This window comes from Gymnoscopelus microlampas, assembly GCF_963454915.1.
Source record: "Gymnoscopelus microlampas genome assembly, chromosome: 9".
NCBI lineage: Eukaryota > Metazoa > Chordata > Actinopteri > Myctophiformes > Myctophidae > Gymnoscopelus > Gymnoscopelus microlampas.
In genome coordinates, this window is record NC_139946.1 from 19,866,601 (window position 1) to 19,894,274 (window position 27,674).

The 27,674-nt window shown below is 40.8% G+C and overlaps 1 protein-coding gene across 2 annotated transcripts in view; it reads left to right on the forward strand.

The window, feature by feature from the left end:
* Positions 1-27,674, forward strand: part of LOC311051207 (arf-GAP with coiled-coil, ANK repeat and PH domain-containing protein 2-like) — a 100,620-nt gene that overhangs the window by 4,539 nt on the left and 68,407 nt on the right. For both annotated transcript variants that reach the window (XM_084065647.1, XM_084065648.1), the window contains exons 2-4: positions 17,675-17,732; positions 25,426-25,545; positions 26,415-26,468. In XM_084065647.1, the coding sequence (XP_083921773.1) occupies positions 17,675-17,732; positions 25,426-25,545; positions 26,415-26,468 (232 nt within the window). The remainder of the gene's footprint in view (positions 1-17,674; positions 17,733-25,425; positions 25,546-26,414; positions 26,469-27,674) is intronic.

The window sequence follows — 27,674 nt, forward strand, 5'->3', positions numbered from 1 at the left end:
GGGGACCCCCTGGTACCCCCCAAGGACCCCTGAGGTTCCCCAGACCCCACTTAAAGAACCAATGTGCTATATATATACTGTGTGTGTGTGTGTATATATATATATATATATATATATATATATATATATATATATATATATATATATATATATATATATATATATATATATATATATATATATATATATATATATATATATATATATATATATATATATATATATATATATATATATATATATATATATATATATATACTGTAGCTAAAATGACAGATTTCCCGGTTTTAACAGGTTAAAGTGTCACTACTGCTGCCAGGCCCAGCACTGTCCTAGTTGTGTATTTCATCAAATTGTTGCGTAGTTGTGTCTGGAGGTTGATGGGTTTAGGATTGAGGGCAGGGTGGGTAATTACCACCAGGAATCAGCCAGATGCTGGTAAATTCAGGCCGTGGGTGGTAAGCTTTACTTATTTACTTTGGCAGGTAACCAACCGTCACTCAGAGGACCTGATATATATATATATATATATATATATTTTTTATTTTTTTTAAATCTAGCTGGCTGTTAGAATGGTGGAAATAGTTTGGGAATTTGGGGTAAACAAGCCACTGTGGCAAGGTGTGGAAAAAAAGTTTCCTGTCCCAAAAATACAGCATTACATTTGGAAGAGAAAACGTTTTCTCTGGAATTTTGAAATTAACCAGCTGCTGGTTGGAGAGAAATATAGTTTCCTGCCATGATGGAGGGCGTGTCTTATACTGTCTTTGTAACAGTGAGCAGTGGCATGGAGGATCATCAGAGTTTATTGGGTGTGGCCATAGAGGACATGGTCCATTGTAGAAGCACTTTGTTTGTATTACCAAACATGATTCTTCCTAGTTACCGTAGCTGAATCACAGCACCAGCTCCCAACACATACTGTATATCCACAACTACTCAGACACACTGAGGCAAGATTTACCAAGCTCCTTTGTTATCATCAAGTGTTGTTGATCTCTAAATAATGATCTCATCTCAGCTGATGTTGTTCTGAGGAGTGTGTTCATCTAATGGTGGGTTTTTCACCGCCGCAGGAACCCCCCCCCCCCTCCTCCCCCCATATCAACACTGCCCCCACTCTAACAATTACAGGATAGACGTCAGAGCTTGGAGACTTGCCCTGCCCTCCATTTTCCATGCATAGGCTGAGAGTTAAAATACACAACAGTTTAGTCCAATCCACCACCTCTGTCCGCTCTGTTCAGAGAGGGGTGGGGGGCGTCCCGTTAACGGCAGACAGAAGCATACATTTAAAAAGCATGTAATCCTTTCCGTTTGCAATTGAAACAACCGACTGACAACAGTGACTTATACTAGCTGTGTGGTCCCATCTAAAAGAATGGCATGTCGCTTGCTGGACTTCGTAATCATTACTGAAAAAGGAATCAAGATAGTAGCCAATGTTGTCAAAGGCACTAAGCTCTTTATTAATACAAGTGTCACCTGTTTGTTAGATGATGCAATCCCCTCCAACAGCCAAAGTGAGGCTGTCCAATCCATATCGATGGATCGTACCCTTGAGCAGTACCCTGCATCCCTTGTTGCGTGATAGACATTGCTCCTGGCTGCCACTGTGTTCTGAGCCCTGTGGTGAAATGAGGACGTGTGTGTGTGTGTGTGTGTGTGTGTGTGTGTGTGTGTGTGTGTGTGTGTGTGTGTGTGTGTGTGTGTGTGTGTGTGTGTGTGTGTGTGTGTGTGTGTGTGTGTGTGTGTGTGTGTGTGTGTGTGTGTGTGTGTGTGTGTGTGTGTGTGTGTGTGTGTGTGTGTGTAGTGTACACTGTATGTAATGGGGATTATGTGGCCCAAAAAAATAGGAACAAACTGCTCTTAAAATATTCCCCCTCAGCATCTTTTTCTGGATGAAGCATCAAACCAGATATTTATAAACATCCTGAAATGATGCCATGAAGAGCAACACCTAATGTGGTGTATTTAGGTAGAAATGTACGAGAGGGAATTCAATAGGTGTAGTAGGTGCAGGAGGAAGACACATGCCCTGATGTACGTCTCGGTCTCTGGAGATGGAGATCTTAAAGGACCATACCATCATCAATATTGTCTAATCTATGCACAGCGTGGGCCATATCATGCATTAAACCATCTTTTCTTTTATGGCTTTAGTTTTTGAATTTACATTTGTTTATAATCTCTTCAAAGTAGGGATGCACACAATATAATGTTTTTGGCCGATGTCTGATAACTGATTATATCCATTGTCATATACCGATATCCGTGCTTTAAAAGTGTTAAAATGCGACAATGTAACTTTAACCAAAAATGACCATGCAATGATATTAAGTGTATTGGATGATCAAATGTAACCATCTTCTGCAAGTTGATTTTTATACTGTACTGAATTAATGGTATCCGATAGCTTTCTTAAAAGTAAACATGGTACAGAAAAACAAGAAAGAAATGACTTGAAGTCATATCCTACCAGGTGCTGTGTGTGTGTGTGTGTGTGTGTGTGTGTGTGTGTGTGTGTGTGTGTGTGTGTGTGTGTGTGTGTGTGTGTGTGTGTGTGTGTGTGTGTGTGTGTGTGTGTGTGTGTGTGTGTGTGTGTGTGTGTGTGTGTGTGTGTGTGTGTGTGTGTGTGTTTTCATAGACCTGATTACTTGTTTTTCGGATTCCTTGTTTCTCTCGACAAACCTGGCAACATTGAATCTGCGACAATAAACGCTAGAATGTTTTTTATGTAAGTGGTGGCAACATTTTTTGACACCACACGGGTCTTCCCAACAATGGCGAAGATTGAGGTCAGTGTGAACATGGCCAAATAATAACTTAATAGTACAAAAGTATTGGCATCAAAATGTACTGAAAGTACCAAAAGTAAAAGTACTACATCTGTGAAAATAGCAGATCTACAAGCTCACAACGCGACCACTTGAGGCCAATTACATCAGCTATTTTCAAAAAGAATCTTGAAAGCAAGGCCAAATAAGCAGTGGTGGAAAAAGTACTCAAATTCTCTACTTAAGTAAAAGTAGCAATACTGCAATAATTAACTTGAGTAAAAGTACAAAAGCATTGGTATTAAAATGTACGTAAAGTACCAAAAGTGAAAGTACTAAATCTTTGAAAATAGCAGATCTACAAGCTCAGTACAGTACTTGAGTAAATGTACTCAGTTACTTTCCAGCACTGCAAATAAACAGCTACATGACGTTGTGACGTCTTTGTTGAACTGCAACATGGCGTTTACACTTTGTTAATTTACAGCCTGTAGGCCTACATCTACATAAACGTTCAGATTTAAAATATGAAGTGCTTACCCCATGGCCACGGATGTTACATTTCATTTCGGGTGGGTCTCAGTACCCGTATATTCCGTATTGTTCAATACAAAGCATTTGAATGCAATCGGCGGCCATTTCCTCATAGAGTTATAATGTATCAGAGTGCATACACCCCCCAACCGCTACAGCCGCGTAGTTGGAAAAAAACGGAGACAATGGCCACCAATCGGATCAAAAAGCTTTGTATTGAACGATATGGAAGATACGGGTACTTATGAGGGCCCGTATATAATTATAACACCCGTAGCCATGAGATAAGCACGTTATATTTGAAATCGGAACGTTTATGTAGATGTACGAGTTGTAAATGGAGAAATGCAAACACCAGGTGTAAGTCCAACCATGACGCAAGTTCAACCACGACGCTTAACAATGCTAAGCTCGTCAACTACCGTCGTCACCCCACCGTTGTATTTGTCCACATCTTCAGTGAAATTCTTCCATACAAACGAACATCGAGCGGCCTGTTGTTTAGCTGGGGCCGCCTTCACCTATAGCTGCTGTGTTTGCAACATGTGAGCAACATCATGTATTTGGTTTTAATGGCAATCATTAGCGTCCTGTCTCGGTCTCTCTCGCGCAACATAGCCGTTCATCGTATGGGGAAGTCTCAGACTTCCAGTGGGGGTCCTCGGACCACGAGTGATTGCTTTACGGGGGTCCCCGGGTCCCCAGGCCCCCTTGTATATCCGCTGTAGAAGTTGAAGTGCTAATATGTGTGCTAAGAAGTGCTTCTTTTGGGCGTGTGTGTGTGTGTGTGTGTGTGTGTGGCTCTCGCTGCTGCAAAGGAGGAGAGGCGGGTGCTGTATGGACACTTACTCCCCATTGGCTTAAACGGGGGGGAAGTGTGAAGGACAGCCAGGACAGCCAATGAGACTTAGGTGTCGACCCCTGAGTGCTTAGGTGTCGACACCTAAGCACTCAGGGTGGCGAAAGTCTACTGAGGCTGTGGCGCTCTTCGAGCACCTGGTAAAAACTATGCCATAGTACAGTATGCTTTGGGTTAAACATGCCAGACCGCTGGACCTTTAACTGCTGCATCATCTGTGATGGAAGAAATATAAACTTAATTATATCACATGTAAGACTTAAGTATGGCTGTCACGATTATGACATTTTACTTGACGATTAATTGTTACACAAATAATTGCTATTAACGATTTCATTGTGTTTTTGTCGTTGAACACTGGAACATATGAATAGAAATTACATTTCTGTTTGCCTTTTAGGCTTTGAAGTTGCACAGGGCAGACATGACACACCTATATACACAGAAATGACTAACAAATGTCTTTAAAAAAAACATTAATAGTGGAATTTTTTTAAATGTTTGAAAATATATGAACAATTTTCAACATGGAAATGATTATCTCAAATAATTGTGACGTAATAATTGTGACAGGCCTGGTACATGTAAGACACAACCTGAAATGTCCGCCTTTCAGATATACTGTATGTCTTTGAAGTACTGATACTGGGGCACCACAGAGGATTCCATTATGTTACTTGGAAGTGTGGAGGATGACTAACCTGTAGAGCTGCCTCACTACTACTGTATGTGAGTAGTTGCCAAACAGTGCATGGTCTTTAGATAATGCTGCTGTGTGAATCACTGCAAAAGAATGAATTGTCTCCACGTGTAGCATTGATGTGTCTGTTCTCTCTAGTGCTTCATTTAACAGCTGGGAGGTAAGCAGTGCATACGCAAGCAAGGCGGCATACGGATACGTCATTGAAATATCATTTGTCATTCCTTTTATCTTTATAGTAGCTCATCATATGATCAGTGCATATAATGATTGGCACAATCATACAATGTAGTCCCGCTATTGCTATAGTGCAGCACTGGAAAAAACTGTTTTTTTCACAGGACAATGGTTTGTTGTAGGTCATCTAATGGCTAATTTATATTTAATCGCAACAGTTTATGTCAGTTGAAATTGTTTTGTCGAGCGGCACTTTGAAAGAGTCGTGCAACCAAGTACAAATTAACCTTTAGAATGAGCCTGCCCTTGCGTGATCCTGGTCAACGGAAAGAGAACCGGGACCCAAACATTCCCTTGGCGCTGCTGACTTGGCCTCTCGCTCCCACTGATGTGGTTCACCAGTCACTCGCTGAGTGTTTTTTCTCCATGGGCAGCTCTAGTCTCTTCCATACCACACATGCATCTTTATATAGCCCCTACATTCGCTCTCACTCACACCCAAAACGGCTCTGAACCCGGGATGTTTGGGCTCCTCAATTTGCGTTCTTTTTTTTTTCATTCCGAGACAAAGCTAGTAATCTCGCTCAGCCGTTTCCGCTCTGCTTTTCTCCTCAGTCCTCCTACACAGGCTTTGTTTTAAGAGGGAAAGCTTTGATGCATAGATTACAGCTAGACCTTGGCTGGCCTGTAATGCAGAGGTCAGTGTGTTGGTCCTGTTCAGCTCAGGGAGTAGTTGGTAAGGCATAGCACGAACACTGCTTGGCTATAGGTTCTATTACCACTGTTGGTTATCAGTAACGGTAAAGCATAGACTGCACTGCAATGGTTATGGGTTATCCTAGGTAGGTTAACATAGCACTAACACTGCCATGCTTATGGTTGTGGGTTTTCCCTGTGTAGTGTGTAGGTTTGGTAGGATTGGTATACTGACCAAAAAATCCTGATCAGAGCACCCTAAACAAGGATGAGTTAGAAGAGAAGCTCCAGCCAGCAAACTTGTGCTGTGGGAGTCAGTGAACACACACTCAGGCATCGATCATTGGGGCATCCCACAGCAACAGACCTGGACGTACTAAAGAAAGATGAAGGGGCGAAAAGTACTGGCGATCTAGCCTGCTGCCTGACACATGGAGGATCAAAATGACTGGAAACACTCTTGAGGTCTCGTCTAAGGACAACCAAGAGAGAGCATAGTACTAACAGCGCTTGGGTTATGGCTTCTATTCCCTGTGTAAATTAATCGATAAGGCATAGCAACGACAACACTGCCAGTGCCAGACTGAGGATGTCACTAGTTGTTGAGATCGCCCTTACTAAAATGTACCATAAAAGACAATTTGTATGACAGCATGGCATATGACTGTATCTTCCTGCTGCCTGTTGGAATGAGTTGTGTGACGGCTGGAGCTCAGCGGAAGATCGCCTCCTCTCCACATACCTCCCCCCGGCCCGTCTGGCACTCTGGCGACAAGCGCTCCTTATTTTTAGATGAGGAGTAAGATAGGGTGTTTGGTCAGGATCCCTTCATGGAGACAAAAGAATACCTAACCTGCATCTCCTCACCCCCAGGCAGGCACCTTCTTATCAGCCATCACTGCGTTTATCACAACATATGGGCTCAATCGTCTATGACTCTGTAATGACACGTGGAGATAACACTGTACTGCATCACACAGTGGTGAGAAGTGTTTGGGAGCCTGCCAGGAAGACATTAAAGGTGGTTTAAGTTATATCTTTTTTTTAAGATAAGTGTTACATAGCTCTATATTCCCATAGTATTCATTGCTCTTGAGTGTTTATTCAGTACCAGGGGTCTCCCCGTCTCTCCAGCTCTATATAGTGATGATAGAATATAGAGCTTTAACTTCTTACCCCCCAAAAACTATTTTGTTTTAACCAAAAAATATCACTTACAGTACTTTTTTTAAATGAATAGTTCACTCACAATTATCGTATACTCACTCTTATGGTATTTGAAACAGAGGGGAAGTTTCCAAAACAACCAAAGGCAATGATGAGTGACTATTTCTTAGAGCTCCCAAATAGGCACAACATTACCATAAAAGTAATACAGCTCATAGCCCCTACATTCATAATCCAAGTCTTCTGTTGGAAGGGTTTGCACTACAGTATAATGTTGTTTTTGCCCTTTTAGAACTGTCACCTTTTGTTTTGGAGAAGATGTTCTGGCAATCTCCCTATGCGTTATGTGGACAATGACACTTCACCTGTTTCAATTGTCATGATGAGTAGATAATGACAGAATTTGTTGGTTAACAATTCCTGGACTTCTAGCATTTGGCAGTGTGCAACAAAAGCTTAAGGAATCAACTTTTCCTAGCATTTGAAAACATTTCCTGTGGCAAAATGTCCTGTGCATGAATGTTTCTGGCCTCTCAAAAGTCCTGAGAGGTATTTAGGAAAAGCTGTACTGACTGGCAAAGGAGCATGACATGATTTGCAGTCTGCAGCACCGTTCAGTGCGGCTTTCTCCCTCTCTTCCCTTTCCAAAAGTTCTCACCCCCCCCATCCTCTCCAATAGCTTCCACAGCAATCTCCAAAACTGTTGCCCCTAGATCCAGGTCAGAGAAAAAGTGAGCTATGCTTTGGATATTTGTATTGAATCAACAGATGAAAGCACACTTCCTTCATGCCTCTCTAATTGTGCAGCTGACATCGTGGAAAACAACTGCAGTATCTTATGTTTGGGTCTAAACAGTAGAGAGAATCAAAGCTGAAAACAAAGCTGCTTTCTCTCTGTGAATAACAGCTTTCATACAGCACGATAAGAGAGTTAGAGTTGGTTACATACCAAGGTGTGTGGATAACTCCAGTACTTGAATGAAGGACCTTGGTGTGTATGGAGAAGTAAGGCTGCCCTTGCCTGACTTTTAGGTGATAAGTTCTGTTGGTGGTGATTTGAGAAATGCATCAATGAACGTCTTGATAAATAAAGTGTTAAACATTGTGGTTTCTTATTGAGCAACAGAAACATGATTAGTTGAGATAAGGTCTAATGCAGGAATTGCAACTGGGTTATTTATTATTGGAAAGCTAAAACAAAGTTTCTTGTAAAATGTAGAATGCTATCTTTAACCCTTAAGATAGCAAAGGCAGCATTCACACTTCACAGTGGCTGAATAGGAATCCGTATCTGGAGGGGGGAAACTTTGGAAGTAACACGTCCTCTACCATCCCTTAAAGGGCAACAAGTGCCATTGAGTAAGGCAGTTGGCTTCCTGCTTCTCCAAAACTAGTCGAAGCTTAAAGGGTTAACCAGCGTAGTGATGCAGCAGCCAGTTGGTATCAGAGAGTTCCTGGGCTGAAGTCTGCCACTGGTTACCTGAAGCTCTTTTGCTCATTAGTGTGTTCTTTTCTCTCTTCGTGTGTGTGTGTGTGTGTGTGTGTGTGTGTGTGTGTGTGTGTGTGTGTGTGTGTGTGTGTGTGTGTGTGTGTGTGTGTGTGTGTGTGTGTGTGTGTGTGTGTGTGTGTGTGTGTGTTTGACTGGCTATCTTTTGTCATGATTTATTATAGGGATGTGTTGTTTTCAGATGGAAACTGTAAACATCACTTTTTTCCACTTCTCTCTCTCTCTTTTCATTATGTACAGTACAGGCTCTCTTTCCCTCTTCCTGCTCATTATTCAGACTCACTGGACATGCTCCAAGGTCATCTCTACGTGGCAACCGGCCCAGATTTCCACACTGTCAGGTCTATCTCTCTCCCTCCCTCTCTCTCTCTTCTTCTTCTTCTCTTATCCCCTTGTCAGCACTTTCACAAGTCCAAAACTCAGCAGGCCTCAGTTAGCAGTTTAACGGCGACCAGTCATGTTCTCATGGCTAGACGGACAGAAAGACTTGAGAATGGACTGATCCTTTGAGAATTGGGTTAACCGTTAAGCTGACATCGCCAGGGCTAATTGCTACAGTATGTGGAGGTTGCCTCTATTTGCCTATAGCAGTCCACACATCTTAGTTCCCACATTGGATGTGTAGAACATCCCTATTCAGTTACAGTCAGTATACAATACAATGTTTATCCCTCCGATGCGACACTCAGTGAAAGAGTAATTTAATATACTTTTTTTTTTCTTATTTAGGGCTTTCAACTGACCTCAGAAATTACATTCCACTTTCTTACAAATTGGTAGATTTTCTATTATATTCTATCGTTATAATATTTTATTAGAAAATGGTGCACATAATGCATGTAATGTAAGAACTGGTCAGTACCATTCTATCCACAACAGGGCACTTGCCGCCGATTGTCAAGAACATTTATTTATTGCAAGGTTGTCTAAGAGTTTAACTGACTTTGGACAGGTTGTCAGCTATAAACTATCGCAGAGTGGCCCATTATTTCACCTCTTACACAGGTAGTTCTACTTGAATGTAATGACAAACTTGAATTATTGACTCATGCAGCCTACCAGACAGGTATATTAATCCCACTATTATTATTTCAGCAGCACAACATAAAAAAATACAGCATGCTCGAGCATGGACGCTCCTCCAGGCTGGTTGGCAAAAGGCTAAAATAAAGATACAAATGGTACGTCAGTAATGTCACATCATGCGGAAGTGTTTCAGACTTGTGGCGTCCTTAACCAATCCCTGGATTCTTCTGTCCTGTGTTGAAGACCGCCAGCGCGCACTCCCTTTGGTTGAGTTGACATTCTAAAACAATGAGCAGTAGCCATACCTACTAATCGAATATGTATTTTAAAATCAATTGTGAATTTCCCCCTAAAGCCTATAGTATTTATATTTATTTGATAGCTCTAGTTTAATTGTTGACCAGCTTGCCTTATTTGTTGGTATACTATTAGGTCTTGCTCCATTATAATCCTCCTGACATTTCTACAGTATGTGTGCGCCTGTTAGCTTAGGCCTAAGTCTGTTCAGGAAGGCTGATCCAAGACCTACCACTGTTCCAACAGACTGTGCTGTTATTAAGCCTTTGACATTGCATGGCCTTACTGTGGGTTACTTATAATATTGGTGATCCAGCAATTGAAGCTTGTACAACTTTATTTTTTAAAACAATAATTGGTATTTTCAATTATATAACATAACAACAACAATTTGGCTCTTGTGTTAAATGTCTATAAATAATCAAACAAAAACAGAGCAAATAGACATCACATAGAATACCGGTACATACACATACTTAATAACAATATGAAAAACAAAAACAGAAAAAACAAAAAACAAAAACAGATATGGTCATAATTTTTCTTCACACATTACAAAGTAGCAGAACCATCTATTAACACAGGTCCCAAAGGATTACCTCCCATAAACTGTATTGAACTCAGATTGTCATCTCATTGATAACTGACCCTAAATCAAAGGTGACGTCTAATAATATAGAAACGTGAAAATTATGGAAGTCCTCCAGATAATGTGTAGATTATCCTGTATACTGTTAGGAGTCTGGGTGATTCATAAAATACATTGACTTAGTGTGCACTGCAGCTTGGTCTAAATTAAAGAGAACAGGGAACCATTGGCCCAGTTTTTACACAGCCTGTGTCTACCAGTGTTCTATTTTATTTCATGTTCTATTTTATTTCCCTCTCAACAAATTGATTAACCCCTTATGTCCTATCTATCTCAAGCTCACAATGCGACTCCAAGCGTGTGGATCGGCTATGTAACTATTCTTTTATTTGAAAATGTTCACCTATAATGGCATGCCCAAAATAGGGATTGTTTATACATTTTTTTAATTGTCGATTATTAACTTTTTTTTTAAATTATTAAATCGAACAGTTTGATTAACTGTTGCACCCCTAGAGTGGGCTGATCGCTGGGGTTGTGTTCTGTTCTGTTTAGTAAACGTGATGTGAGCGGTGACAGCTCCATCTGTGCTCCTCCGAGCTCAGCCATCCCCTGATGAGCAGCACGTATACGTCTATCTCACAGCCATCAGCCAGGGAGGAAACTAGACTTGTATCTATTCACAGAGGCTGGGTTCTAAGTCTCCTGCATTTGCTTTTTGTTATTTGGAATCCCCAGCAGCTACTTTTTCACGTTCTTCTGCTAGGCTGCAACTGCCACTTGTTTGTGTCATTCTCTTTGGTGTTCATCTACTATCCTGATGTCCACTGTGTCAACTGCACTATTTGTTATTGTTATTCCTTCCACTGTTGAGTTCAGTGGCTCAGTGGTTCCCAGCTCTCAGTCTATTGCTAGCTTTCTATTCCACCAGGTAGTGAATGGCGTTGGACTAAGTAATTGCACTCAACCATGCCGTGCAGTTAACCAAACCAGTCCCTGTTTAGGACCAACTACGGGTTCCTAAGGCTTGGACTGGTGTTGAGGAAAGCTGGTTTAGTTTAGCATGTGCTCTTGAACAACCCTAGCTATCCTTGTCCTTTCAAAGGCCAAGCCATTCAGGTCATTGTCACTTGAGAAGCACCCTAAGCTGCGTCCAAGAATAGCACTGTTTTTGCAGTGACAATTTTTTGGACAGACTGCTAATTTGTTCACAAAGATCACCATTTGCTTCTTCACAATGGTTGGTGTTACATGGCTTACGTTAGACCTGTGCATTACATATTGATATTTTAAAGACACCAGGCACGTGCACACATTTATGCCTACATAATTACTCATTTGATATCTCTCTTCTTGCCGAACCACAGTTGCTTTCTGTGCTGCTCTCATTCAGCACAAAGGTTAGGCTAGGCTAGGTCATTTTGTTTTCCACTCCTGGCGCACAGAAGCAAATTCACAGTGGCCACAGTTACATGGACCATCATGTAATCATTCAGAATTAATTCATTCCGAATGAACTCATTCTGAATAGAGGAATCTGATCCACTCACCTGTTTACATGGGACCTGAATAAAAGTATTCCTCGTTTACATGACCAAAGCATTCATTCAGAATATAACTTTTGACATGCGCAAAGTGGTTCCCGCCTACGCCCGGGCATGGACCAGGGTCCACTACCCAGAGCAGAGCTTCCCCTGGTGGGCATGGGAGGAGGCAATAGCCCCCTTGTGCCTCCGCGGCGGAGGTCTATCGGTCGTAGGCAGGCCCGGAAGCAACGCACCAGGCAGAGTTGTATGCGGTGCAAGCCTGTGTTCCTTTGTCATCGCCGTTTTAATGCAAAAGTAGCAGATCTACAAGTTCAGACCAGTTTCTTTTTTTGTATTTGTACCAGACACGGTAAAACGTAGGCTAGCCTATAGTATTTGTCACATTTCTCATGTAGGTACCGTACGATGATGTCATCGCGCATTCGCACATGGTCATTATAATAATAAATGGAGAGAGAGAGAGAGAGAGAGAGAGAGAGAGAGAGAGAGAGAGAGAGAGAGAGAGAGAGAGAGAGAGAGAGAGAGAGCGAGAGAGCGAGAGAGCGAGAGCGAGAGAGAGAGCGAGCGCAACACTACAGTCTATGATCAATGCGTTTCTGCGTTTACGTGTGGATAGGGATTTAAAAAAAAAATCTTTGTCATGTGGCCAGGGATTCTTTTAAAAAAAACTGAGGACTAAAATACCTGTTTAGAAAAAGATCCATAGCCTATATAAGTGTAGCCTAGGCCAGCAATCCTCGGAGCGTCCGTTCTCCTGGACAAGTCTGGGCTTAACCATTACAGGCTTATTAAATGACGCTATTAGAAACATTAATTTTATCCCGCAGGAGCGAGCGCTTTTCAGCACCAACCGTGGCCGAATTAGAGTTTTGATAGGTCATTTTTGGACAATTCTGACAGCCCTACTAAGCACGGACATGCGCGAAGGAATGCATATATTCCAAACAGACAGGAGCGTTTGGAATAAAGTGTTTACATGGTCAATTCCGATTGATTTAACCCGATTCAAACGGTCTATACCACCCCTCCTATTCCGAATGAAAATGCATTCGGGTCAGACTGGAATGGAATATTCTATTCCAATTGGGGTGTTTACATGAGCAAATCTATTCGGAATGAATTCATCCATTCATTCATTCCGAATAGAAGTGTATTCATTCCGAATACAACTGTCCATGTAACTGTGGCCAGTGTTTCTGACTGAGACATAATGTGGGTGGGTGTGAGAGAGGTGTGAAGTCTTATTTGAGGTAATCTGAGTTCCCAGAAGCTCTCACTTAAAAATGGTCTGTTGTAGTGAGAAGGTTTATCACTTAAACCGTGTCTATACTACTTTCTTGTATATAAAATAGCAAAAATAGCAGATCTACATTAACAAGCTCACAACGCATTGCATTGTGAGATTGTAGATCTGATATTTTTGCCAAATGTTCACCTACCTACTATGACATGCCCAGAATAAGGATGCTAGGGTTGCAGTTATGAACATGGATCACCTCTATCGCATGCACATCACGCCCCAAAATGTGAACTTGCTAGGTTCCGTTGTTAGAGCTGACAGGCGAGGGAGGAGAAACGTAGAGCTCGGTGCTCAGCGCATGACAGCTGGTCTATAAAAGATCCATACATGTTAGGGCTGTGCACAGAATTTTGAGAGGGCTGGTGCCCCCCCCCCCCCAACACACACACACACACACACACACACACACACACACACACACACACACACACACACACACACACACACTCTGCCCCAAATCATGATCAGAGCTTTACAGTAAAGTGATGAAAATGAACTGAGTGACCTCACTGTTCTAGCCATTCTATTATTTGTAGGCATTCTAGGCATTACTGATGATTATTTAAAACATCTCATTGTGTAAATATCCACAATATCATTATCGAGAGGTATATGGTCCAAAAATATCTGATTTCAAAGATATCTGATGATACTGTATGTCCATATGTCCATATAGCCCAGCCCTGGTGAGGTCACGTTGTTTTCCAGGAATGAGCTTGAAATCTTCAGTCGTTTGCAAGGTCAGCATCGTTCGTTTGCTGATGAGGCACAAACGCTAAGCACTGTGCAGTGGAGAGAGAGGGATTGTGTCTCACTTGTCTCACTTTAATTGTGCAAGCGTCTGTAACAAGATTCTGACTTAATGACATTTGCGAACATAATTATAACTTAGACTGTCACAGTGCACACAGACCGGCATGGTACTGTATAAACCAGGGCCTCAGCGCAGTGCAGGACAAGCACTGTTATTGTATCGTAGTATATATTACGAGTATAGTAATGATACAGTACATGTTGTTTTGAGGGTCTCTGATCATTATAGACAAAATTCTATATAGCGTGGGGGAAAAATACAGCTTAAATTGTGTAAAATATTTGTAATATTCTCAGTGCTGCTCAACAAGGCAGCCCACACAGTGAAACAAGACATGTGCAGCCCCTCCCGCTTCCAAAGGAAAACAAACATAGCCTCGCGTAGCCAGACTATATCACTGCGTGGATATGAGTCTGGTGCTTCTATGTATGAGGACGTTTTTTCCAAGGGGGCGGGATCAAAACAATGGCTCTGTACGCAATTGGTTAGACCTCCAACCAACTACCAATCACAGTCTCCCATATTTTAATATTGGGCCCTGATTGGTTACCCATGTCTTCTGGAGCAGGAAATGGATTCTCTATGGAGCGGTGCCAGACCCAAATCGCAGAGTGCAATATTTTGTCTGGTCCCAGGCTAAAACAAACATACTCACCACTTGTACCATTCACTACCCCAGCGAGGCACACTAGAGAGCTACAGTATGTCAAACTGTGTCTGTCTGTCATAAACCCCTTTCCCACTGGCATGCCATTAATTACACCAGGTAATGTATTTACATGTCGTGTCCTGTGTTAATAGGTGCTGGTCTCGGATGCCGGATTATTAGCCTTGGTTCAACCACTTAGATGGGAATTTCACTTTAAAACACTTCTGGGGTCATGTTCTTGTTTTCTTGTCTACTCAGGCTTTTGTGTACACGTGCACCCCAGGCAGTTTTTAAGTTGCTTAATTCAATATTTGATATTAATTTCATTGAAAACACATGTCCCTCATTCAAATGAATGGGGAGACCTTCATTATTTGATTAGTTATTTTATTATGTTAATGTAATGTTGCATCAAGAAGTCCTGTAAGTTAGTCCATGCATGAAATCCATAAAGTCCATGCATGAAATAACTAATCAAAAAATGAAGCCTCAAGCCTGTGTGCAGCGAGAGAAAGAGAGAAAGAGGCGACCAGAGCAGTGTTAAATAAGCTGGTCTGCAAGCCTAGTAAAGATGGATGAGAGCACATACAGATGTTTGGCCCAAATACATCCCCAAATGCCTAGTCTCACATGCTTTAGTTTAGACACTTCTCACACAAGCATTACGTACTACCCGTTACATTCATCTCAATGTGGGAACAGTCCTTTACAGTATCTATGGCACTGACTGGTTCTCAAAGTGGCGTCTGGGGACGTGGCCAAATGCACATGATGTCAATTTGGGGGTCCTTGACATGAAAATGGTTCAGAACCAATGACCTATGGAACAGATCCATTGAGGAGAGAATGTGTGAATGACTATCCACTGCCTATGCCAGCTATTTTTCATCCAGTAACGTTACGGATTCGCTGTGGCAAACGGCTATATTATATTTAGTTAACGTTGAATCATATGGCACTGCTTCTGAACCCAACTTATACTGTGCAAGACAACCCCATGTGAGCCAGATTTCTGGCTCATTTATGTCATTTGGAATGTCTCACAGGCTGTGTGTGTGAGCCTCTTGGCTCACAGCTCCTGACATTTCTAGCAGCTCACACTGCTGGACACAGGATGCTGTCAATTAGCCAATGTACAGAGTACAGTATAAATGCCCAGAGCTTTGAGCCCACTGCATAAGATGGGTCAGCTTGTTGTAGGCTTGTAGCTGTACACTGTATGTGTTCAGAGCAATCACAGTGTTTCCACAATGGAAACAAGTCCCCAGTACTTTTTTGTGTTATCCTTTTATTTTGATTGCTGTATCACATACCGAACCGTAATGTTAGATGTGTTACTGTATACTGTTTTCAAAGTTGTACAGTTTTATTGTAGGCACCATGCAGTATTTTATGCAACCTTAAATGCATTCACATTGTAGTGAGGACATCCACCCTAGCTGGATGGCTGGGTGTTGTTTTTCCCCCGACACACAGAGAGAGCAGATGTTGCAGGCTGTCAGCGTGAGAGAAACAGCTGGAGGCGGCTCAGAGACTAGTGCCCACCTGCTGTTACACTGGGTGTCTCTCATCCCCGACTGTTTCTCGTATTCAAGTCATACACACACACACACACACACACACACACACACACACACACACACACACACACACACACACACACACACACGGATGAACTCATATACTTTGGTTACACATAATGTAATCAAATACAGATTAATTCTCTCACTCTCACACTCTCTCTTTTATTTCTAGATTATATCTAATCCTTCCATCACAAGTGTAAGGTTGTGTTGAAAGCAAACAGCCAATGACACTATCTTCCCCTTCAGCCTTTGACATCCACATGCTTCAACCCCTCATTGATTCCTATCACAGATGAGGAACAGCATGTGTGAAAGCTCTCGCTTCTTTCTGTCACTATGTTATCAGTTAAATACTTTACCTGTGCTGTTATTATTGAATTGATTCTCAATAGATGGCACTGAATAATATCCCAGCAGCTTGCACTTGAGGGCATTTTTACTGTTGATGTACTTGACAAAAGACTCGATAAACATGTTGGTGTTATTTGACTGGTTGGTAGTATCCATGCAATAAGTCCTTTTCAAAGTCCTACTGAAAACATAGATAACATCCAGCTTGATAGTGTGGCTTTTTCTTTTATGATGTTATCCGTCTTTTCATGATTCATCATCATGATTACCACTTTGGCGGTTGAATATTCTATTTTATACTACTATAATGTACTTCATTTTACAGTGACCTCAGTGTTGTGTATTCATGTGTGGAAAAGTACTTCATAATAACACATTGTCAATAGTAAATACTGAATACAATTCTCCTTTCGAGGTGATGGCCAGTCAGTCAGTCAGCCAGTCATAACTTTATTAAACAGTTGAGGACATTTGTTGTGCAGACAGAATGGATGAAGAAGACAGACAGTCTACGCTACGGCAATACATACAATGAATTTCATGAACCATGCTCCGACTTGGAAAAGTGGTCCCCTATAGTTAATCAAATCTTTGAAAGATATAAAAACACAATTTAAGTACAGATAGAATGAACAGTAATATTTGTACCTACATTATGTTGATCAACCTCTCTAGTAATGCATGACATTCTTTTTGGCAAATTGATTGTTTGACTAATTTGTTGTAAAAAATACATATACATCTACTGTACATGACATATTTGCACATATTTTTCAAAAGGATAAAACATAAAAAAGCTAGACATCTAAAATTGCGACAACATGGGTACAGTAAATGGAACCTGATACAAAGTATTGATGGTTATGTCCAGCTGCTACTATTCAAAATTAAGCACAGAGAGTATGAATGTTTTAAATGTTGACCAGATTTGAACCCAGAACAATGGTGGACATACTGATCTGCAATGAGACATACTTTGTGTCTTTGTTTCCCTACACAGTGTACAACTTGCCACTGAATGTTATCTTTTACCAACATTTCATTTTATTTAATAGCAGATTCATTGAGAACTCAAAGTCTTTCTTTCTGTCCTCACAGGGCCACCATAGAGGAAGTGGAAGGGGATGTGGGTGAGCTGGAGTGCAAACTGGACAAAGTGAGTACTGACCACCTTCTCGTAACACATCATCGTACTGACCAATACATGTTGCTTCACTGTGTTATTGCTCAATGTGGAGGAACCCACAAAATCACAGGTTCTATACCCACAGCAGACAACATGTCCATCCCTCTACACCAAATCTCATCGTCGGAAATAGCAGATCTACAAGCACTGAGCTTGTAGATCGGCGAATGTTCATCCCAGAATAGGGATACTAAGGTTCAAAGCAAAGTGCATGTAACAAGCTTATGATGGCTTATAACCAAAACTGAAGTTACGCCACTGTCTCTGACAGATGAGTGGACAGCTGGGCCTGTAGCTTTTAGTCAGCATTTTTAAATCCTTCTCATAATAATAACCACATGGGCTCTAATGCATGACAGCCAGTCCCCGGTTCGATTCCCGGCCAGCCGGACCAACTGAAAGAAAATCTACTCAAACGAAAGAAGTTGAGGCATGGATTAAAGTTCTCAGTCGCCCGATTTCTGTCATTTGGATTCCATAGAAGTCAGCATGACACAGTAATGTCATAGTAGTCAGCATGACCTCTATGGAAGCCTGTCACTCAGTGAAAATAGCTAAAGCTTGTAAACTTGTATATAGCCTATTTTTGGTTATTAGTTATTTTAAGATGAAAGAGTATTTGAAGTGGTCAAACTAGCAATAACATTTTCAATCTTCCAGAAAACCCTATGATCTTTGATATTTCATTAAAAGCAAAGGTCAGAGCCTCGATCTGCAATTTCTTCAAACATTTCTTGGCTGGTTATATGGCTACCAAAACAGTATAATTATTATACATATTTTTATTCTTTATGAAACACAGCGCAAGTGAGTGCAGGTGGGGCTCCTCTCACGCTGTTTCACAAATCGTAGATTAGGACTTGGCCTAACAAAACGTTTCAGTCGTGAGATTTCATTTTGCTTTAATCCATGAGTTGAGGTCATACTGTACTGTTGCAGGTTCACTCACTCGATTACAGCATTGACTGTATAAATGGATATACAGTCAATACAATGTTCAGGTCACATAGCAAACCCCACCCTCCGTTCCTTGTAACGGCACAGACCTGAGATCAGCCGACAGGCAGGTCACATCGCTACTGGTTCCTGGTCCTCTTGGGGTCAATGTTCATTGTTGTTGCACTCGCAGAGTTCCACCCTTCTCCTCTCATACCCCATGTGACTCAGCCCTCAATGTCACTTCCTCTCCTTGCATGAAGAGGAAGAATCTACTGGAGAGTTTGGGAGGCCTGGAGGCGTGTGTGTGTGTGTGTGTGTGTGTGTGTGTGTGTGTGTGTGTGTGTGTGTGTGTGTGTGTGTGTGTGTGTGTGTGTGTGTGTGTGTGTGTGCGTGTGCGTGTGTGTGTGTGAGACTGTGACTGTGTGTGTGTGTGAGAGAGAGAGAAAAAACAGGAAATGGGTGACAAAGGGTAGAGTTCTTTGAAACCAGCATGCACACACACACACACACACACACACACACACACACACACACACACACACACACACACACACACACACACACACACACACACACACACACACACACTGAGCCAAGTTAAATCTTAAGATAACACACTCTTAATTAAGCCAATATTAAATATTATTTTCTAAGGGATTTGTTTCTCAGAGAATAACAATGGATTTACGGAGAGCTAACTGTCACACACACACTGCAGTCTGCTCTGGGCCAATCACAGTCGATTACTGCTCAACATAATGTTGAGAGGGGTATATACATAGTGAATATAAATTATTAGGTTATATATAATCTATCATGGACCTAAAGGACCACTTGACAAAATGAATTCAAGTAATAACGTTTTTTTATTGCAAGTCCACACTTACAGCAAGTGTCATGCTGTGTATTTGTGGTTATTTCTGTATAATTGATATTCATTCAACCAGCGAGGGGAAACTTAACGAGATTCACATGAACCTTAAACCATTAAAACAGGGAAAGCATCTGTGTCATTTTAGATAGATATTTAGAAATATAGCAGATCTACAAAGTCACTTTGTGCTGCGAGCTGCGAGCTTGTACATCTGCTATTTTTGAAAAAAAAAATCAAGTTTGAGAACTACTGATTTAGAAAGCATTTGTAGAATCGGCCTCAGGTCTTAAAGGGTTAACACGAACATAGTGTTGTAGGACACGCTTCAGCTGACTCAGGGGTCAAACTTTCATTGGTCCAACTGTTTCTTAATCAGTGTGCCACCCTGCTCCCCTCCTCCCCTTCCCGGCAGGGCTTGTTGAGTTCGCCTGGTTTTATCCAGCTATGCCCTGCAGCGCATTCCTACAGTTACATAAATTAATACAGTTGCATACAGTACAGCATTACCTCTGCTGAAGCAGCACTTAGCACTCTTGCTCAAGGGAGGGGTCAGCATTACTCATACATTTTCCCCGCCCGTATTTTCACAATCAATCTGCAGATTTAACCCATTAAGACCTGAGGCCGATTCTACAAATGTCTTCTGAATCCTAACAGTTTTCTGAAAAACGTAATGTTGCGTTATCAGTGGTGCTCCAACTTTTTCATGTCCATGACCCCCAAAATGATATGTATTTGGCCGCGGACCCCCATCTCGAAATATTTTGTTCCAGGGACCCCCAGAAGCAAAGTTAAAAGTGTTTGCTTTAAACAAATACTATATATTCAAATATTTGCACACATTTTTTCGTCTTTTCAATTTCAAAAATAGCAGATCTACAAATTACACAGATGCGTTCCCAGACGTAATGGGTTAAACGTGTGACCTTCTGGTCACAAGGCTGCCGTTGTAACCTTTAGACTACTACTGCCTCTGTGATGTGGTTGCACTCAGATAATAGCGGCAGCAACATACAGTGAGTTGATGACAGTCACACAATGGCTAGAAGTCTAATAGTTTTTTCAACTATTACCCTTTTCACCCGATGTAGTCATTATGCTAATTCCTAATTTCCCTATATTCACATAGTCTTGTCACTGCTGATTCCTACTAACTAGTCTTTGGACTGGTTGGTCTTAAGGTAGCTCTCCACCGCACCGACGTCAGTGGCGGTAAGTGTTGGAAAGCATCTGTTGCCGAAAATATGCTGTTGAATGGGAGGTGGATACACTGTCCTGTCGGGTCGCAAGTTGTAGGGAAGCGTCAGATAGCAGCGGGCTTGTTATTGAAAAAGACATCAAACCATAGGCTATTTTTAGCACCATAGTAGCCGTGTGTCGGTGTTGGCTCTCGGGCGCATTCAGCAACCTTTTTTCACACCAACCGACTGATCTCCCGATTTCATTCGACTGCCAGTCAGTCATAATCTGTAGTAGTCTGTTTGGTGGAGAGCTACATTTAGCTCTCCACCTCTTCTTCTCACCTGCCAGTGAAGAGCTTCACCAGAAGGATGTACAGTAGTGTGTGTGGACTACGTAGGAACATGAACACCTGATTCCTCATAGTTTAACACCGCTGCTTACCCCGACCAACCTGTAGAAGTCGCTAGTGCCTTCCCACTCGCAAATATGGCTAATTGTGTTTGTTGGAAGTAACACCCGACCAAGCCAGATGCACCGTGGAGGACTGGAATACGTAGAAGTGTACTGGAACACGTAGAAATAACCCTGTCCAGTTTGTTCTTGTTTTGTTAAGTGTAACCACTGATTTCAGTTTTCACTTTAAGTGAGATGTACTGTAAAACAGTTTGCTCAAAGCATTTCATAACTACTGAAGTTAAAGCTACTGGTCTGTGGGTAGCTTTCTGCCTGTATAAAAAAACAGGCAGAAGAGATTTGTCTTTTTAGGGAGTATTTTAGACATTTTCCATAATTGTTTTTAAGTCCAGTGATGCTTGAAGAGTCTAGTGAATGCAGGGGTTAACTGCTCACAACACTTTTGATTTCTGTGTTCCCATCCTTTCCAGTAAATGCCAGTAAATACAGCCGTTTCTTTCGTTGTGACTGCGGTGTGTTTGGTAAAGAGAGGCAACAGATCAACCCTCGGTGAACACTTGTCAGACACAACATCCTGAAGTGTTCAAAGAGTTCAAACATCCTGAACTTTTCAAAGCGTTCAAAGACTCATGGGTGATGACTGGATAGTTCCTCTGTTATGTCCATGAAATACATACATACACCCCCTCACATCTACCCACAACTCATGTCATTCTGAAGGATCTGGCTTTTTAGGTAGAGGGATTATTTGAGACATTTTCCATAACCTCGAATTGGATTTTTTAGTGAGTCCAGTGATCTTAATTACTTTCAATTACTTTTTTCATTTATTTTTTATATTTCTTTTGAAAAATGTAAAAAATTCAATACAGTAAAAAATTTAATAAAATAAATGAAAAAAGTAATCGAACAAACACGGCCCCCTCACATATTAGGAGGACAGGATGAGTCACCAGAACCAAGGATGGGTGTTTTTGATTAATCTAACATGTTAAAAATGGAGTTTGAAGTTATAATGGGTTTGTATAGGAAGGGGGCGTGTCTGATAAAATGAATATCAAATATCTAAATACTGAATGAAGCAACTTAAAAACTGTCTGGGGGGCTGAGGCGCACAAAAGCCTGAGTAGACGATAAAATGACCCACATTTAGTTTTAAAGTGAAATATCCCTTTAACTACTAACAACACTTCTGTAGCATATTCCAGTAAATACAGTGGTTTCATTGTGCCAATGGTGTGTTTGGCAATGGGAGGCAACACATCAAACCATGCTGAACATAACATTTTATTCCATCAGGACCGATGGATTTCCTAGTATTTATCTGGGAGAGGGTACACTGTGCTTCCTCCAATATTAAGTGTATTTTGTATCACCCTCTCTCCAGTACCCGTCGGGCTTGAAATGGAATGGTCTGTGGGTCTCATAACATGCCAAAAAAAAGCCAAGTCATTGGCAAGCTGTGTGAGCAAAGTTGGTCCTCTGAGAGTTAAGGTCAACACCATTGTCTTTATTCCGCGCCACGCCTCCCCTGTGTCGTCGTCCTTGAGTATCTGCTCCACTTCAGCTCTTTGCTACAGTAGGGCTGTCACGATTACTAATTTAAGTTGACAATTAATTGTCACACTAATAATTGCAATTAATTATTTAATTGTGTTTTTGGCATTGAACATTGGAACATAATACAAAATATCAAATAACTGAAATATACAAAGAAATTACTGACATTTATTAATTTTATACAAAAAAAGGTAAAAATAGGTGATCTACAAACTTACAGCGTGTCACAAAGTGACACGTTGTAAGCTTGTAGATCAGCTATTTCTGCTTTTTTTTAAGTATGATTTTTTTATGACTTATGATGATAAAATAATTTCTCTCTGAATTAGTTTTCCTGTGTGTCATTCATTTTAGAGGCTATTTTATATCAGCCGTAACCAGCGTTTAGTATTTGCATTTGATGTTTGTTTGTTTGATTTGGAACATTACATTATCTAGTACACAGAAGTTTTTCTTTATATTCATCTATATCGGGGCATTAAAACACCTCTCAGCAACACTTTTAAATCATTACACCAGAACCAAGGACGGGTGTTTTTGATTAATCTATTCTAACATGTTAAAAATGGAGTTTGAAGTTATAATGGGTTTGTATAGGAAGGGGGCGTGTCTGATAAAATGAATATCAGATCTAAATACTGAATCAAGCAACTTAAAAACTGTCCGGGGTGCTCACAAAGGCCTGAGTAGATGTTAAAATGACTCCAAACATGTTTTAAAGGGAAATATCCCTTTAATCTACCTACACTACGTACTGTACTGTAGCTCTCCACAGTCTTACTACCTGTAGTACTCTTAACACTCTTCCTCTCTGCATCACTTTATGAACTAACAAGCAGCAGAGTAGCCTTTACTGGCAGCATAAAGCCCCATACAGGATTTAGCCTTCTGTACCCTAATCCTAAACCCATGAGGATGAATGAACCAGTGGACGGAATGTGTACCATATGGGCCTTAGTTTCCCTTAGCTTGGCTTGTCAGGGCTCAAGTGAAGATAAGGGAATCTTCTGGAAGGAGTCGTGGCCTCCTGGTCTAGTGCAGTGGTTCTCAACCTTTTTACGCCATGACCCCCCAAAATAATCATATTTGAACTGGGGACCCCCCACCCTGACAGGCACTTGGAATTGTAGGAGTTGATGTATTAACATTTAGTTAGTTTGACTCGGTTCCACAGATAAATACTGTGAAACTAGCTAATCTACAAGCTCAGCTTGTAGATCAGCTTTTTTCAAAATGTTTGACTCTTTCTTATATTATTTGACAATTTGGCTAATATTTGAGTTTTTATAGTATAGTTTGTTGATTATTTTTTATGCAGTAATGGTCTTTTCTCTTTTTTTTCATTTTTTTTTAGTTAAGTGACAATTTAAGGACCTAAAAGTCCTTTTTAATACCTGAAAAAAAAAAATGGAAAAAAAAAATGAAAAAAATGAAAAAAAAGGGGAAAAAAATGGGGGAAAAAATGTGGAGGAGGTGACAAATACAAAATATAAGTGTTCGCGTTCTGAGTGGAATGTCGACGTAGCTAAGGGGGCATGGTGTTGGGATTTAAAAGACAAAACCTAGCTTATACTGTGATAAAAACAAATACAATGTTCAACACACGCTGAAGTTAACATAGTTAACATGTTGATATGAAATACAAAACATGCAATGAAATTGTGTTCCCAAACTTTGCATGACTTATAATTATGATTGATAAATATATGCAGTATGCTGTTAAATATTCAGTGTTTATCATTGGAGCTGTAACCATGCACGCAGCCCAAACACGCACAATATCAAGCTTTGGTAGTGAAGTCGAGTTCTGTAGTATTTTAGGCAGCAGATGAGCGTCATTATTTAGGCCACAGTGGAGTGTTGAGCCTCTGCACTGCCTCCAGTGTGAGAGGAAATTGGGAGATATGCCAAGGTTTGTTTGTGTGTTTACGTAACCTGGTATTTTCCTCACCCCTGATGAGTCAGAGGGGAGAAAGTCTCCTTGTTAATTGCCAAGAAGATATGTGATATTAAAGGTTGTGTTTGCAGAGATAGGCTTTACATAAAGCATCCCGGTCTGTGTTGGATATATGAGATATGTAAGTCTGTTGCGGCGATGGGCCTGAATGGGAAAACAAAGTCTGCCTCTTGAAATGTATTTATATATATCAGGGTCCATATCTTTTTCAGAATAAATCTATTCTGAAGAAGGCATGGACGCCCGAGATGTACTGTATACAGAACTGTGCTACATTGCAATGTGCAGACTCTGTCGCTTTGATCTTTTTCTGTCCTGCCTCCGTGTTCTAAATCATCTCTGTGAATGAGAAATGCCCTCTGTCCTGCCACAACTCCTGTTAGTATATCCTTAAGCGCAAATTACTTAACCCCATTTTGCTACAGCTGACCCGTTCCGTGGTCAAGAGTGGACTAGAAAGCTACTGTTTTGCTATGGGCACAGCTGCCATGTGTTTGAAGTAGCTCATGAACTGCTAAAAAAGAACCTACATACTCAGACAACTCTCCTAGGCCAGGAGAAATAAAGGTGGAGAAATTGTCCGGAGCACGTTTCCAGTGTTATATGAAACGCTGCCTTTAAGCTTTAACAAGAACTGTTTCACTATGAACTCACTCTCCTTCATTCTCCCCTCTCTTCCTCATTCCCTCCAATTCTCTCTCTCTCTCTATTTTCTCTGTCTCTCTGTGGTTCTCTAGCTGGTGAAGTTGTGCATTGGGATGATTGACGCAGGCAAAGCCTACAACACAGCCAACAAACAGTTTGTCACTGGCATCCGGGAGCTGGCCCAGCAGTCCACCAAAGATGAGGTCATCGAGGTAAACAATTACAGTCTTCTTCATCAATAACAGTATTGTTGGCTATAGTGTTTTCACTTTTTTATTTTGTTTTGTTAATGTACAGTGTACAGTCTGTTACTTGTTTACATCTTAGTTAGTATCCATAGCACATTCATTCTCAGCCCCAGCCTGTCTTGATGAATAGTTTTTTTTTTCCATCTCACTAAGTTATGTATAAAATTCATTCCAAATAAAATATTTTTTCTGTGTGAAAGCCCTTAGGTCACGTGGTTTGTTGTCTCTCTCCCACACATTTTGCATGGAGAGGCTTGCACTTCCTGTCTCTGTCTTTTTGTATATTTCCCCTCCCACCACCACTCCCCTGGGCCGCACATTCAGCCACAGTGCATTATTTACATAGAATACATTGCTCTCGCTCTCTGTCTCACCCCCCCCCCATACACATACACACACACACTTCATTGTTGAAGCAGTGCTGTGCTCTTGAAAGCTTTTCCTCCCAGACATACCTCAATGACAGGAGGCTTAACTTAACTCACAATTTGTTGTTTGCATTTAGTCAGGTGCTGCTTCAGTTGTACGTTTGTTTAGTACCAGTATCATGCATCGCTGCAGCATGCCGTTTATGCAGGAATGCGTTCAGTCCATTTTGTAATATAACTTTATTTTAATTCATGCAACATTCTTGTCCCATTGACCTTGAATATTGTGCTGCTGATGATAATTATATTATTACAATACGTATTATGAGTAGTAATAGTAAAATGTAAAAAAATATTAGAAGCTAATATTAATTTGAATCCACAAATGAATACACAGACCAGTCATTTTCAAACAAAGTATAAATCAGTGTTAATTGGTTAATGAACTTCCTTCTCTTTCCACAGTCCAGCCTGTCAAAGTTTGCAGAGAGCCTGCAGGAGATGATCAACTACCACACGGTAAGACGTCACAACGGATGTCCTTGCTAGTTTCCTGTCAACAGTTATAGGATAACAAAAAACAGAGATGAGCCCACAGAACCACCGGAAGAAATGCTTCACTGTCAAGGGGCTGGAGTTCAAAATTAAAGACCTCCCATTGCTCGCTTGGTGCATGCATGGCATGCGTTTGTTTTCTTTTGTTTTATTGGAGTGTACTCTCCACATTGTGTTGAGGTTTTCTTGTGATTTGAAAGACCCTAAACAGAATTGTAAAATTAAATAGTCTATCCGGTGCCTGTGGTCTATAAAGTTACAGTTACAAGTGTCCTGTCTTGTAAAAGACATCCCCAGTGTTATGGGGCTTTCAACCTCAGCTCAACCTTTATCCAAACACAACTAAACAAAACATTATAGTGTAGACCAGTTTACGTCTTGATAAGTGTCACGGACAAACGTGAAATAACTAAACACATGAACTCTGGGGACATGTGGTACTACTGCTGTGTAACAGCTCAGCGTGTTTTTTTTTTACTGTGTCTGTGTTGTGTGATGTTGAATGCAGTTGGTTCTGTTTTTTTTACTGAAGTAAAAGTATCAATACTGCAATGTAGAAATACTCTGTTACAAGTAAAGTCTGGAATTCAAATTAACTTGAGTAAAAGTACAAAAGTGTTTGTATCAAAATGTGCATCAAGTACAAAAGTAAAAGTACTCATTATGCAGAATGTCCCATTTCATGAGTTTTCAAATGTGTAAATTGTATAAATAGCAGATCTACAAGCTCACAATGTGTCGCATCGCGACGCATTGTGAGCTTGTAGAGCTTGTAGATCGGCTATTTTCCGAAATGTATATAGGGCTGAAGTGGGTAATGTATCTTTTGTATTAATAGTCAAAATCTACAAAATAACTAAAGTTTTCAAATAATTGTACCACTGCAATTGTTACTAGTAAAAGTATAATATTTGCCTCTGAGATGTAGTGGAGTAGAAGTCAAAGTATTGAAAAATGGAAATACTCAAGTAAAGTTTAAATGCCTCAAGATTGTACTTAAGGACAATATTTGACTAAATGTACTTAGTTACTTTACACCACTGGTTCTGGGAGTAGTTGAACGCCAGTGGCATCACCAGAGTACCCATAATCACAGTTACTGTTAGCCAGTGTTAATTGTGTCGACTAAAACTATGACGAAAAATATTGGTCGACTGCCTTTTTCACTGA